Below are 16,437 nucleotides of genomic sequence, written 5' to 3' on the forward strand. Positions count from 1 at the left end.
TCCTGGAACCACAGGAAGCACTTAAAAAACAAAGAATCTGAGCTGATTTAAAGTGCATAATCTGATCTAAGGCCCGGCAGTTTGTGATCAGTGTACAGTTGGGTGGGCTCATTCGATAGCAAGGAAAGAGAAACAACGAGAACACAAGCAGCTACCCTCGAATTATCCCTTTGGCAAACAGCGGGTTACTAGGCTTCTGAAAGGATTATATAGACGTCCAACCTTTACTAGCAATGTGTTTTACATATGACATTATCTGGGGGGAGGGGGGGGGGGTGGAGGACTCGAGGTGGCAGTCTTGGCTTTCACCAGCACACTTTCAAATTATGCTGAGAGTGATGAGTTGATGGCGCAGATTAGAGGGGCAAATGTCAGCAGAATGTCAGGCCTTAATTGCTTGTGTACTGTTTGACAGTGTTTACTCTCACAGGCCAGGTGCACCATATGGAGATCGAAGGATTGGAATTAATCACACAAAATCCTCGGGGAAAGAACAACTCAGAGCAGTGAGGAAGCATTAACTAGGGCGAGGCAATCTTCACTACACGGGATGTGAAGACACAACGCTAGCCTTTTATTAAATATCATTATTATGCCACAGAGGTGATATTGTGTATATAATAGGTATACCAGGTATTTGTTATGTTGGTTGCAGCTACTTTAGTTTTAAATTATTTATTCTCTCTGCCACTGACCTGATGGATCTACCTAAAGAATACACAAAATAAAAACTGGTTGTAGTGAAGCAGTTAAAAGACTCACTATATGTGGCCACATTGGTTGTACTACATAAGGTAAAATATTCTATAAACAAACTGAAATGGTTTTATATAAATCAAAAGAAATAATACAAATCTTTTTTATTCATTTATCAAGCTATAAAACAAATACAAAGATTAAAAAAAACAGTTGCTATTAGCAACCTGGCATTAAGAACCTAGGTAGAAAAATCTATAGGAACAATATTGTAATTTAAAAACAATTATGAAAAACAAAAAAAGGGATCTCATTTTCTTTAAATATATCACGACCTTAAATTCACTACATGTAAGCACAGCAGGACTGGGGCTTTAGCAATTGTCAGTCATCAAAGTCTGGGATGTCATCATAAGAGTACCCCGGGTAGCCCTTTGATGCATAGTAAGCTATCCGTAGGTGGTAAAATCCAGGCAGGAAGACAAGGATCCCGATGATGAGGACAGGCACGGTCCGGTCTGTGTGCTAAAAGAAAGAAAACATTTATTCTCTTAACATGATGACATTGTATGGCCAGTAAAAGGATGTAACAAGAAAAAGTGTGACCTAGAAAATTACTTACAGTGACGCCAAAGTAGCCAGCCAAGAGAAGAGCACCGATGATGATCAACAGCGAGCCGATTAGGAAAAGGATCGTGGCTAGTGCGATGGCTTTATATGGGACCTTGGGTGGGCTCTTCTTGAACTGTAGAGGGGAAATATTTCATTTCAAAAACATTTCTGTGAAACACAAGGTTTCTTGGAAGTGTCCGTTTTTCCTCTTCTGTGTCAAAATCATCAGACTAGAGAGATGTTTTCCATCGAATCAGCTTTAAATAAATTGCCCTATTCTCATAAAAACATGGATGTATAGTACTGTGCAAACATCTCAAGCTAACCCTAATTTTTCTTTTAGTATTTTGCTAGGAAAATGGCAAATAGGTGCAGCAATTTATTGACAGATTCAAAAACACATGGAAATACAGTATATCCCACACTGCTTCAATAATGTTTATTTTCCTTCTCTGAGGAGGCCAATCCATGACTGACAGTGTTCTATTGTGTGTGTTTTTTATCCAGGTATGCTTTGACTGCACTGGCAGTGTGTTTGGGATCTCTGCCCGACTGAAAAATGAAGCTGTTGCCAACGATTTCCAGAAGGTAGGGCTGTACCATATCGTGTTGTCTGCAATAATACGTCTATAATTTTTTACATGATATAAAAATGTCAAAATGCAATATCACTAGTGTAGCAAAAGCATGCATTTACATTACAGTAAATGTTCTTGCAATATTGTGCTGGTAATTTTGAAGCTGTCACCTACCCCTACTAGAGGGCATCGCACGGTGGATCAAAATCTGATCATATTTTTCTGTGTTCATGATTTAATTGTGACAAGATTCCAAACACCATTGGCTGAAATGCAGGCCCTAAAAAACTATTTAGTGTCTGTCAAACTGTGTTATCTTTGGCATTTTCACAGATCCAACTAAAGACACATAAAGTTAGGTGCTTTTTGTGACAGCCTGCTCATAACAAAGTACCCAAATACAAGATTTAAAATATGCTAAGTTGCCTGTTATGTGTAGACACAACACTGAGTTAGGTGCCATTTTTAATGCTTCCTTTATTCACAGCTGAAAGTAGCTGAAAAAACAAAAAGACATTTCTCACAAAATGTTCCGGTACAAGGACTGGACCTTAAATGAGTAAAAACGCAGCCAGTTTCCAAAGAATGGTTTTGAAAGACCTTCAGAAAGCCTGGAGAACTACTGTTTGATTCAACTCAACTTTCTGAGAGTGAAATTCTTATAGTGTCAAATTAAAGCAACAGACGCCTCAAGGGGCTTTATATTTTAAGGTAAAGACCCTAGAATAATACAGAGAATACCCCAACAATTAAACGACCCCCTATGAGCAAGCACTTGGCAAAAATGGGAAGGAAAATCTCCCTATTAACAGGAAGAAACGTTGAAAGAATCAGGGTCAGGGAGGGGTAGCCATCTCCTATGACTGGTTGGGATTGAGGGGAGGAAGCCAGGACAAAAGATACAATAAACTGTGGAAGAGATCCGGACATTAATAATAATTCACGATTGAATAGAGTGGTGTACTAAACACATACTGAGTGAAAAGAGGGGGTCGTAACACAGGTGAGAGAACAAGAAATACTTCCAAACTGGGAGCTTGTTCCATAGAAGAGGGGCCTGAAACTGCAAGGCTCTGCCTCCCATTCTACTTTTAAACAGCAAAAGCAAATAAGCCAGCAGTCTTTTTGTTTCAGTCTATGTATTGCTTAGGACCACTTAAAAAATGCCAAGTCTGACTCCTTCAAAGTAGGGTGGCTCAAGACATTTGCACAGTCCTTTAAAAGTGTTGGTTATGCAGTACTTCTTGTGAACATTCACCAAACTTTGATGAGAACATCAAGAGGTTATAAGAATTAATATCACAGGACCCCCCCCCCCCAACAACCCCGATGACGTCAACAGGGCTACCTTAGCTCGGAAATGACAGCGGCCATCTATTGCTGCAGTACCCCTTTATATTCATACTGTAGTGGTCGAAACCAGTGCACCAACTTTAGTCTATTATCTAAAAATAAAAGCAATGGTAACGTATCCTAGCGTTACACCTTCTGTTTTACCTGTAAATCAATGTAGCCGTCGTCGTCAGTGGCTAACCTGGAATACCTAACTTTGCTGTTAGGGATCCCGTTGGACACAACATTACGAGCGGGCATCTTCTTCAGCGGTTTGCTTTCAGATGAAGCAGAAAAGCAGAAAAGGCCCAACTACTCGACAGGCATCACTCTTAAACCGCAACTGCCAAAATAAAACAATACCGCACTTGGCTTATTCTAGGGCCGCTCCGACGACGTTTTATAAAGAGTTTACAGCGTAGAAGCCTCTGTTTGGGAATATGGTGTTGGACCTTCCGTGTTTTCAGTACGTATACACTCTGCGCCTGCGCAATCTGAAGCGTCATTATTAACTTCCAGAAACTTCGATTTAACGCGTAATTTTAACTTAAACGTTGCATGTGCTGTGCGAGATGAAAAAATAACGTTAAGCTAAATCACAAAAAAGAAAAGTTTTCAGATGTGCTTTAGCGCAATTAACTGTTTTACAATAAAAAGGAAGATTTGCACCACGCCATGTCTGCCACCAGAGGGCGCTGTTGAGTCTTATTAAAATGACCGGGTCACTGCGAGTCACAGACATGACCCTGCGGTGTCGAGATTCATCTCTTTGTGCGGATGTTCATTTCCTGGGATGTTCTGTTCTGTCTTTGTAATCACACTGTGCTTATAGAAGATAACGTTTCTGGCGAGACTGCAGATTTTGATACCATTTCACGTAACAGAAGAAGCTAAGACTAACCCACTCCCTCTGAAGGCCGTTTTAATCACTGAAATACAATCTCCTGTATTTATTTTCATAAATGTACATTAAAACAGGAAATAAATTGACAGTTACATGATGTCTAAAAACAATTAACCAGATCAACAGCTTCTCTTCAAAAAGGACACATTAACGAGTCTCTTAATCCTGAAGTGATAATTGGCACATTTTTGTCTGCTTCAGATGTGGATGAACTCCAGGTGTTTGTATACAAAGTCACCTCTGCCAGTTTATTGCCACCTCCCTGGTTACGCACATCAATAATCCAGTCTGTGAGTGACTGACCATGTAATAAGCAAAAACCCTCAATCCATCTGAAATGACTAATTAAAGCTTCTGTGGTTGTGTACTGTATTTTTATTTTAATTTGTGTTTTTCATACTAGCTCCTTGTATGAGACGGAAGTGCCATGCAGATTTAGGCGGAACTGAGATGCTACCTGACTCATCGGAGGTCTTGCTAGAGTCATGGGCTCTACAGTCAGTTATTAAATGTCTGCAGGATGACAAATAAATAAATAAATAAATAAAGCTCTTTTATCATGAGCAGTAAATCAAATGCATATTCTTATCGCTCGCAGCATCAGTAATACTCTTTAAAGTAAGCCTACACTTTGGCAGAGGATGAGTTTCTGGTGATCATTAGTATGCTGAGTGACCTTGACTGTCTCATCGTTAAGGCCATAATGTTGATCTCTGGGGGTGATTGAAGCCCTAAAATCATTTGGATTTTTTCCTTTTCTTTCCATTGCACACAACACAAATTCTTCTACATCACAGAGCACAGTGCGTTCTCTTGTCTTAAGTTTGTCATTGATATTTACAGATTTCTCAGAGTTTCAGCGAGAAATGATCTTTTCAAATCCACCCCGCCTGCATTTCATCTTCGTTTTAGTGGGATTTAGCAAAATGTATTCTGTCCTCTGGAAACCACTTTAAAATTGCATTACTATTCCAAATTGCAGTGGGCGAATGCAGAGTCATATAAGCGGCCTTCGGAAATAACAGATTGTGCAGACGTTCTTTACTATACCTGTTACTGAGGGCAAACTTTGCCCTTTGCTTTATCACTCATTCCAGTTTCCTAACTCATACCTCACTGGGCTCTGTGATTGCATGTTGACTCTGCTCATCAGCTGACGCCACGGCTGCGTCACTGGATTGTCTTCCTTTGTGTGCCAAATAACGCCGCTCTTATCTGTTCGGTCTCCTTATTTGGAGGTTCAATAGCTACAATCAAGGTCACTGCACAAGCCGCTTAGCCTCCCCCTCAGTGTGAATTTAGAAACACGGCATTCAATTTATCTGCTCTGCAGCCTTGAGACAATCTACAAGACCAGATAAATCTGCAGTTATTTTACATTCATAAATTCAAAATAAATGGGCTCCAAATGGTACCACTGATGGAATAATCTATCTGTAAGTAACTCTGCTGCCCCTAACATTTGTGTTCAGACATTACTTCATCTATTGTCTTTTTTTTTCATCCCATGGGGGTTTAGAATTTCAATAGGATCTTCTTGTAAACTATTGGTGGCTGTGGCTACAATGTAGCTTGCCATCACCAGTGTGTGAATGTGTGCGTGAATGGGTGGATGACTGGATATGTAAAGCGCTTTGGGGTCCTTAGGGACTAGTAAAGCGCTATATAAATACAGGCCATTTACCATTTACCAAAGTGTTTGAGACCATAAATAAGAATTCTGGTCTAATGACACGTGGAGTTGTAATTAATTAATCAGATGACTGGGTAAGCTGTCACCAGTCAAAGACGGGAAGAGAGTGCGTTGTCATGTTAGATAATCCCTGCCACTACACCATGATGCCTGCACAGAAGCACATCAGAACAGCTGAGCACACTGAGCCCCCAAGGTGTGTGTGTGTGTGTGTGTGTGTGTGTGTGTGTGTGTGAAGACGGCCACAGCCAACTCTCTTATAACCCCCCGAGTACGACTCTGAACAGTATAAGAGAACAGCATTTAGGCCATAATTAGAGTCCTGTTCATAGTGGAGTTCTGTCTGCTGAGATAATTAGGTCTGTCTTCATTACAGCAATTGCAGATAGAACCACGAATGGAGCCCAATAAAAGCCTCGACCATTATACCACTTGAGCATCATGCAATCTGCCTGTGGCTTTGCCTTATTACTTTTAAACCCACCGGGTTTCAGAAATGATCAAATGCGCCATGTAGGTGGTGCACAGGTGCTGCTGAGCAACAAGCTTTTCAAAATTTAAAATAAGTTCTGCGACATGTAATATACTTTCCATGTTTTTGATCTGTGGGTTTGTTCTTTTGTGTGAGAGTGAGAGTGAGTGTGTGTGTGTGTGTGTGTGTGTGTGTGTGTGTGTGTGTGTGTGTGTGTGTGTGTGTGTGTGTGTGTGTGTGTGTGCCTGCTCAAATATTGAACATTGGATGAAAAGAAATATGTATCACATTAAAGTACGGCTAAAGGATGATACTGTCTGGGCCGTTTTTGGTCCAGGCTGAAATATTTGAGCAAATAGGAGCTGGATTACCATAGAAACATTCATTGCCCCCCACCCCCACCCCCATCTCTTTAATCCAGCTGTTTTTGCCCTGATTCTCCTTTTTTCCCTCCACCAGGTTGCAGTCTTCACTTATCTGGAGGAATCTCTCGAGAAGAGGAACGCCTCTTGTGAGCCCTTGACTTTTCCTTCAGTGCCACCACGACGTTACTGAAAAGCCATAAACTGTACAAACTTTAGTAACTCCTGACCTTTTTAAGAGTTTGCCCAATGATGTGGTTAACTTCTAAGACCTGTCACAACAACAAAGCAAGTCATGAAGGTGGTGACTATGTTAAATATTGAACTTAACATTGCAGTGCCTATAGCGGCTTGCTTCTGCTAGACAGCTTCAGCATTTCAATCAAAGTATAGTGAACAGCAGGCATGGCTTTAAACCTGTCTTTTTTTAATGCTCCTTGTGTGGATTGAGTAAAAGCCTTCTTTAAACAGACACCCCGAAGTCATTTAAAATTCCTGCAGCCACACTTCATCGTCCTAATTAGAATAACACTAAAAAATCACTTTTTAATTACTTTCTTTTGTGCGTCACCGAGGAAAGATACTGCCTTATTCTGACGGCTGTGAATGCATTACTGTATCGGTTTCATGGAACTGATTGGGCACAATTAAATACAAAAGGATCTGTCAGCTTTGAGTGAATCACAGAATTGTCACTTGGCGCTGAACACTAGGAGCTTATGTAAAATTTATGCCAAGCGGTAATGAAGTGATGGATGCTTCCTTGCTCACATCATCGCAGGTGCTGTATGTCACACAGGATGGTTGCAGGAGGACGCAGTGATGACTCTTGTATTTCTGACCACAGCCACTGATGGGTTTTTTTCCTCCTTTTTTGCTCTTCAATCTGCATTTCAGGTGTGAGCCTGAGGTTAGTTGTGTGCGTGGGAGGACAGCAGACTACTGCAGCACACTTGGTATAAGGAGCTTCATCAGCCTGATGACAGAATCTATCACCTTTATTTCACATTGCCATCTCCCCTTTTTCCCCCCTTCAGCTTATAACAAAAAAAAGAACAGTTGCCTCGAGAACATGACACACGACACGCAAAGTAGCAGCTTCGATCTTCAAATTTGCCTGCTTTGCATGCCAAGCATTTCACATTAGTCACAGAGTAATGTCAGCAGTGTGCATTTAACAGCTTCGATGATTGAAATCCTGGAGCTGGTTTTGTCAAAGTCATAAGCACAGGAGAGAAAATCTCTTGATATGCAATTAAGGCGAATGTCACTGTAAATGCCAACATTAGTATGAATGCTAGAGTCAGGTTTCTTGCCTCCATGACAGGAAATGTGTCTTCCAGTGCAGAGATATTGATTTCAGTTTCTTTCAAACTCAGCAGCCCACCTCACTGCATGGGCGGCACAGACAGGTAATTACTTTTCCAGCAGATAGCACGATAGGGCCTAACAGGATGCAAATACACACAAATCAACAGCACGGGTGTCTTGCAGGCTAGTTTTTAATGCATAACATAATTACAAAGCTATTGTTGCGTTAAATGCTTATTACAAAGTGGTTTGTCAGCGCCAGACAGTCATGCATACGCAGTAATGACACATAATCTGCCTAAATGTCGTGATTTTTGCTAAAATTGCGGTGAAAATTGTTTTTCAATTTTAAAGAAAATCCATCTGTGACCTTTGCTTTTCAATTTATTGTGCAAGCAAAATAGATATGCCTATTTATGTCACGCCGTACCTTTCGCTGATTTGAATGCACTCTTGGGGAGTTCAGAGGTCTGGTTGCGATTTTTGCTTTTGGCAAGATGAAGTAGACGTGCTCGCCGGATATACCGGCAGGTAAAAAAAAAAAGGAAAAAGAAAAGATGAGGCATTGTGAGCTGAAAGTCTCATCATTGATTGAACACACAAGCTGACTTTAACTGCCCAAATGTTTACTTCGGCTTAAAATCTCTCACTTAAAACAGGCAGCAGCCTCGGGTAAAGCCTTCATATCTGAAACCAGTTTGAAAAACAACAAATACTCCAACTGGCTAAACCTGGATTTGTCCACAGTGGGAAGAAAAGAATCAATCCCCCACCCCAACAAAAAAATCAATGTACCGTGTTTATCCATGTGTAGCTAAATGTGTGTATGTGTGTGCTTGTTTCTGTCTCATCTCTTCCTCATAGCTTAATTGAAAAAAGGGAAAAATGCACAGCCACTGAATAATCACAATCCCTGCTGAAATGGCAATGCTTTATAAATTACAATCATCTCTCGCTGCTCAGACATTAACAAATGAGTATCGACTGAGTGTGCAACAGATGGACCGAGGGTCTTATAGACTATACTGTATGCCGCAAATGTCAGCTATAGGTGCGTTTGTTGCTCATCACGCTTTCATAATGCAGTGTGTTGTGTTTAAACGCGCAGGAGGATTAGTCCTGTTAGTGGTAATGGTGTTAATATTTGAAGCCACAGCTTGGAGCAATTACAGTCTAATTATTTTTTAGGGGGTATCCGTAAAATTAGTGTGTAGTTAATGAGCAGCAAAGAAGAAGAAAAAAGAAAGCTGGAGCAGGGTGGGTAATAGCAGATATTTAGAAATAACTCACAGTGTAAATAAAGTACTTACTTAGTAACTACAGGCTACTGTGTTATTGCTGCAGATGTACTGTTACTGGATGTTAGGGTGTGATTCCTGCACCAAAGTTTTTAAATATAGAAGGCAGCTGCTTTCATTTTGCTGATGGGGAACAAAGTGTTATCAGGCAAAGCCCGTGAATAATTGTGTACCTTGTTTACCACCCATAAAATGTAATTTATATTTTAAATCATGCTCTGCAAGAGACTGGTGACCTGTCCAGGGTGTACCCTTGTGCCCTATAATAGCCCGAGGTTCCCCGCAACCCTAAACTGGATAAGCAGAAGCGAATGTATGGATGGATGGAGTCATAAGAGAATGTATGTTTGGTTATATCAAATTACAAATAAATATAAAAGGAAGTTGGACTTAAAAAGAGAGTGTCATTCCAGATGTGATAATAACAAATGTGAGTTTAAGAAGGAGCTTGATACAAGTGTGTTTAAAATGTGTGTAAAAAAAAACTCATTTATGATGGTGCAAGTCTTGGAGATGTGGAGATGTGTAAAAGAAGACGCCTTTTCATTAAGAACACAACTGTTTCTGGTCAGAAACATGAACATGTGTATTTTAGGCTATAGAGTTATTTCTTGGCTGTAATCAAAAGTGTTACACAGATTTTTAAATAAAACTAGACATCACCTTTACTTTTATCTCTGGGATCAAAAACACTTTAAACATCTGCAACACACGAACATTCCTTCACTGGGGGGGGGAGTAAAAGTTTGGTACGGACTCCTGAAGACTGAAAGTACACTTACATAACCTTACAAAAATAGTAAATAGTAAAAGTCTTTGAGCATTTCCACACACACTGTATTCTCGTACAGTTTAACAGCTGGAAAGGTGGGTGACACCGGTTAATGAAAGATTTCTGAATGACACAGACCGGTTGTGATGACGCACAAAGAGTGATGCTGAGCCATAGTGAGGTGATGTGAGGATGGATGGCTGGGTGGTGGTAAGGAGGGGGTGGGGCTGGGAGGGTTGGGTTGAGGGGGGGGGGGGGGGGGGGGGGGTAGATACGGGCGACAGTGGTTTCGAAAAGAAAGCAGTGAGAGATTTGGTTGGCTACTCGTCATCATCTGAAGAGACTTGGAGCACCTGAAGCTTCGGGTGTCTGCTCCGGCAGATATGAGGGCTCTCCACGGCGAGCGCACTTGGCTCTCCCTTCGCCGCCTCCTAGCGCGTCTCGGCAATCACTGCCGTGCCCAAATGTGGCTCTGTCCAAGCATCGGGATGTGAAAAATCAAAGTTGGGTGAGTCCCAGAACAATTCATTTGAAGTATTTAACAGAAGCATTTTTGAATTGATAGTTTATTTTATTGATAAAAAACTATTTTTTCTTAATTGAATTTGCTGAAAGCGCTGATGCATAAGTGTGCATAAGTAGCCAAATAGCGTTGATTTATTCTTTGTGTTTAATGGGGCTAAATGTCTGGAGCAAACTGGTGAAGTGGTTAAAATACACATGATTTAAGACAACTGTATCCCTCCGAACAGCCATAAGGCACGATCGCGCTGTTATGCTTGATTTATGTAATGCTGTTTTTTGTTGTTTTTACACCCTCCCGTTTTTTAAAACCTCAAATCTGAAGGAAAACTGCGAACAGATCATTTGAATATGAAGAACTGTTTTAAATGTAGCTATAAGGTTTCGGAAGAAAAAGCCAGCCAGCTCCCATGCGTCTCAGGCATGTCTCTGTCAGTTTACTGAGGTGGATGTGACTTTATGTCAGGTGTAGTCCTGCACAGTGGCCTCATCTTATAGAGCTGGGAATTACTCCGCACACCGGTGAAGAGGTTGAGATTGCATCTGAGTCACAATCGCTGTTTACTCCTGGCCAATTAAAGTAACAGCAGACACAGAGAAGCCAGGGTTGCTCAAGCTTTCCTCAACAATATTGCGGATACCTCAGAAGCAGCTGCACATCAGCCATTGTTCTATGGACGCCAAGAAGACAAAGCCTATATTTGGAGCCTATTCTGCAGAGGAGAAAGATGCTTGTATCAGGAGGGACCTTCTGAAAAAGGCAGCTAACAAAATGTAACCGAGCAAGACAGGTAACTTCCAGCTACTTCAGTATGGAGCTGCACACTGTTTTCAGCCACCCTGCAGCATATGTCCTCTTTCACTTTGCAACTCCCTCCGTACAGAGGCATTATAATGAATATTAAACCAATCAGTGCTGGAAGAAAACCTCTCTGCTGGGTCTACAGAGCCAAACGAAATCCCATGGCGTAGTGAAATCAACAGGTTTTTTTTAACAGAATCTAGAAGTAAGCATGTCACTTTTAATTTATCTTAGAAGGAGTTTTAATCATGAGTTTAAGTCTTGTGATTGTAATGTACGAGCCGGGTGGATTAATCAAATTAGGTTTGTTAGGGAGTTTGGCAATCCTTTCCATGCAATTTGGTCAGCTGTCAAGAAAAAGGTTTTTCTTCTCGTTGGAACAGATTTTCTTTGATATAAATGCACAGTGATTGGTAGCCTCTAAATCCTTAATGTGAGACACACTGAGCAGATACCGATACATCTGTTTTATTTATATAGTATAGAGTAAGCATTTGGCGACTGTGGGAAGGAAAAACTACCTTCTGACAGAAAGAAACTTCCAGCAGAACCAGGCGCAGGGAGGGGCAACTATCTGCCACGATCAGTTGGCGGTGAGAGGAGTGAGATAGGACAAAAGACACACTCTATAAGACAGGCAGCGATTAATGATAATGAATTAACTAAATGCAGAGAAGTGTTAAAAAACACACTGTCCCCTGAATCCAAACTGGGAGCTGGTTCCACAGAAGAGGGGTCTGAAGGCTCTGCCTCCCATTCTTTATTTAAATACTCAAGGAACAACAACTCTGAGAGCAAAGTGATCTATTGAGGTTATATGGTACTTTAAGTTCTTTTAAATGGTTCTGATTATTCAAGACTTTGTGTGTGAGGCAGAGAATTTAGAATTTGATACTGGATTAAACTGGGAGTCAATGTTGAGAACATAAACGGATAGAAGGAGCAGATCCTGACAGAGTGGATATATATAGCTGAAGGTGTGACACAGTAAATCATTCAACTTGTTCTCTCAATTGTAACACAGCATATTTATAATACAGTGACAGTATTAATGCAGCGGTTAATATTTTAAGCCGAGGTAACTTAATCTTTTCTACAGTGCGAAATGATGATGGTGTAATGAACTCCCGCATCTCTCCTATGAATACACATGTAGGCCTTTTATTCATAATTACTGTATTAGCATTATTTCCCACATGGGAGGGAGAAGCTCTCAGGTGCTGCCGCATGACGCTGTAATGGCGTACTGCATCATGCCAGCATCAGAGCTCAGCTGAGATATAAAACTTTAAGACAAACATAATAAACATTTGAACATGCAGTGTGGATCAGTTGGTTGTGGGGCCCAGAGGACAAGGCCAGCCACTGACTGACTGTTCGCATTGTTTTGAAACCTGTGGGGCACAGATAGATAGATAGATAGATAGATAGATAGATAGATAGATAGATAGATAGATAGATAGATAGATAGATAGATAGATAGATAGATAGATAGATAGATAGATAGATAGATAGATAGATAGATAGATAGAGACAATGTCAGTGGAAAAGAGGACAACTCAGATGAACTTTTAATTTGGTTTGAAATAAAGCAGCTTAACAAAATCCAAAATTCGTCAACATGGCCACTCTACTTTTACTAGTCTTATCTAATCTACATTTATATAATCTGCACTGACGAGATTAATTTCACATCTGTCAAAGTGGAGGAGTTCATGCGGCACTAAGACATTGTTTAAAAGTCAGAAGACATTCAAACATTCCAAATTAAGTTGTGCACGCATCAATCAGGCCCTCGTACCTCCATGCACGTTGGGCATGCTGTAGTGGAGTCATTGAACTTTATTGTCTCATGTGGCTGGCTTCCTTTATTCCAGCAGTGTCAAACATAAGGCTCGGGGGTCAGAATCGGCCCAGCAAAGACTCCTATCTCAGTCTCTGGATGGCCCAGATTCAAGGAGGGCATACATTTTTGGACTTAACTGTATTTTTACCACTATAAGTTTTACCACTTTTCCTGCTGATAAAGACATAGTCCATACCCATTCATACTATACCAAAGTAGTTGAGTAATAAATAAACAATTTGACAATAAATTCAAAATATCCAACTTCCTGTTGGGTTTAGGGAATGGATTGTAAAAGTTTTCATCCACATGTATCATATCCACATGGATTCTATACATTCGGATGAAACTTAAAGAAAAATATTCTTCACCACTATAAGCTGTGTTCAGGACCAGTGGCAGTAGTACAGCATTGTGTAGTCCTGACCTGAAGCCTTAGGTTTAGCTTTATATCCACTGCTATCAAATGACTATATGTAGATAAGAGGTCCAGGTGCTAAGTTATTAGCAAAATGTTTCCACAGATTATTTGTGCATGAGACAGATAGAGATACCAGATCACAAAATATTTTTAGTTTGAACTGGGAACTTACAACCAGCTCTGTATCTATTTTTTACTCTGTTCTCAGACATAAAATTTGATTTAAGGTTGCATCATTACATCAGTGACGTCACTGATGTAATGATGCAACGTCTGGAATTCTAGCTATTTCCCAACAATAATGTATTTAATCTGAAACCAAACCAGAAAACAATGCCAGAGATGCATGAAAGTGTATTTCTGTCAATTTAGCTCAAATTAAAGCAGGTCAAAATGTGCACATCTCTCTTTGCACGAACCAACAGTAGTCCCCCATAATGCTCTGGAGAAATTTTCCCTGATATTGGTTTTCCGTCACTTCTATATCTCAGTGAAATCTCTCCCCATACTTCTCACTGACATTGTGCAGGTTTGGTGGGAAAACAGTTGACATGAGAATGTAAAAAGTGCATCTTCAGTGATATTCTAGCACTCAGGAGCTGATATGCTTTCAGCATGTTTCCACAACCTCAGCATAATTCTCTGCTCCGTGATTTCCAAGAAATTTCTTGATAACCCGTACCAGTGATTCCCATTTTGCTGATTGAGCTGGCTTCAGTTTCCTTTTGCACTCATCGTCAAGCATCAGTTCACGGACTTCAGGACAAAAACACCTTCCTTAATTTAGATTTTCCTTTTCTTGAGATCCAAATTAGGTCTTAAATCCTGAAACGCTTCAGATTTCTGTTCGGTCATCCTAGTTGTAAAATACTTGGAACATCATAACTAAGACAAATAAATAAATAAACACATCTGCGAGACAAAAACAGTTTCAGATTTGGAGTCAGGAAGTAAAACTGGTTCAAAATGCTTACTGATCAGTGTGTCTGTGTGAAGATTTCTCTAAAAAGGCTTATTTCTACTAAAAAGCTGCTCATTTTTACATGCAAGTCTATAGGAACTGAGTTTTCTCAGGGAGTTAGCTTCAAGTGGACACATCAGGAAGTGTATTTTTTGGCACTTCAGTGTTGCCTTCATCTTCAGCCCAGGATGTTGCTGCTTGGTCTCAACTACTGCAGGATCAGAAACAACAGAGACTGTGGTCTAACAGTGAAGAAAAGGCCTCCTTGACTGAGAAACGCCCAGACTGTGTTCAGCAGAGACTGCTTCCCCAGTTCTGATGCATATGTTTTACAATATTCACAAGTTTTTTGAGAACTACCCCCCTTAAAAATGAGATGAATTTGAAACAAAGAGAAGAAAAAGAAGATGAATGATCTATCAAGATTCAAGTGGGCTTTCACACTGCAGTGCTAAAGCCCACAAATCCTAATTAATCCAGTGCATCAAAGTCAGAGGGAGCAGTTTAAATTTGAACTGTGTGAGGATAAATTCCAAATAACAATCCGTGTAAATTTAACTTTGCAACTAAATTCCTCTTTTTTCTTATCTTATACAAACACATTGCCACAATGGGGGGGAAAAGAGATTGTAATTACCTTTCCTGACCAAAAATATGCAGAAGCCAAAAAATGGCTCTTCTGGGAATTACTTTGTTTAAGCCGTTATCTCAAGATTATGAATTATTTATATAAACTTGCTCTCTTCTGATAACAGATTGCTTCTTTTATACTCTCAATATATATCATACAAACCTGACTTTGTTTTCTCAATCACAAAGTAACTTGGCAGCCTTGGAGATGACCGATCCCCTCATCTGATTACTGAGGAGGAAGTGTGCTCAACTGTGGAGTTATAGATGGTCTAGTCTTCTCCTTAAATAAGGACCCATTTGAACGTTATTTGAATCTACTGCCATGTTAGACGCTGATTGAAGTACAGTGTGATGTGTTTTTAATAGTGTTGATCCACCATGTTGAGGAGATATTAGCTTCAGGAGAGTTAACTTTGTTTTTTCTTCATAGCCTTAAACAATTTATAAACCACTTTGCTTAGCTTTATTTATCATTCTGTGAATAAGAATAATAACGACTGACCAAAGCATCTAAAAATAGCCGCCGCGTGGAGAGCGGCGAGGAAAAAGAAGCCGTTCATTTCAGTAATAAGTTTACTTTATTGCTGATAAAGAGAGAGGGGGAGCGTTTACCAATCTACCTTCCTGTGTGAAATTAAGTGCGCCTTGGCTTTCCTGAGTGTTACGGTTCAATTTATTTTCTGCTTTACAAAGGTGGGAAGGGAAGCCAAGCTCGACAAGAATAGAACCTACGCTAGTGTCGTTATTAAAGTTAGTGATGAATCACCCTCATGCATGAATCACGCATTAGGAATATACTAATTTTATGCATGACGGGTGATTATGAAATGAAAAAGAAATAGAAATGCATAGGGAAAATAGCATATTGTCAATATTTTTGGGACCTCGGCTTCCCTCATAAATTTTGAAAAGCTTTTTTTTTTCTTTTCGGGGGGCTCCCCTGCCCTACTAACATTCCCCCTAGCTCCCCTGTAGTTTGACCGGGCTGGAACTGCACTCGTAATCCCCGATAAATGACAAGAAAACAAGCTTTTGTTTTTGTGTGATTTCTAAAGAAAATGAACTTCCTATCATGACAAAACAAGCACTGTTTTATCTCAGAATAATGGGATAAGTTATGCCCTTATCGCGAGATAAAATCACCAAAAATAACTGCAAATGTTATGAGCTCCCATAAAGCAGAGGGGTCGATTCGGGAAATTGTGCTTCATTTTGTTAAATA

The 16,437-nt window shown here is 40.2% G+C and overlaps 1 protein-coding gene across 1 annotated transcript; it reads right to left on the reverse strand.

The window, feature by feature from the left end:
- Positions 1 to 507: 507 nt before the first annotated feature.
- LOC146656735 (transmembrane protein 230-like) lies at positions 508 to 3,697 on the reverse strand. Its single transcript, XM_085424506.1, has 3 exons — positions 3,384 to 3,697; positions 1,319 to 1,441; positions 508 to 1,221 (listed from the first exon to the last, which is right to left on the reverse strand). The coding sequence occupies exons 1-3, from the start codon at positions 3,477 to 3,479 to the stop codon at positions 1,081 to 1,083; spliced, it is 360 nt and encodes a 119-aa protein (XP_085280632.1). The 5' UTR covers positions 3,480 to 3,697; the 3' UTR covers positions 508 to 1,080.
- Positions 3,698 to 16,437: the final 12,740 nt, after the last annotated feature.

Source organism: Rhamphochromis longiceps, linkage group LG12 (assembly GCF_057381845.1).
Source record: "Rhamphochromis longiceps isolate RC_006_pf linkage group LG12, R_longiceps_female_GT1.1, whole genome shotgun sequence".
NCBI lineage: Eukaryota > Metazoa > Chordata > Actinopteri > Cichliformes > Cichlidae > Rhamphochromis > Rhamphochromis longiceps.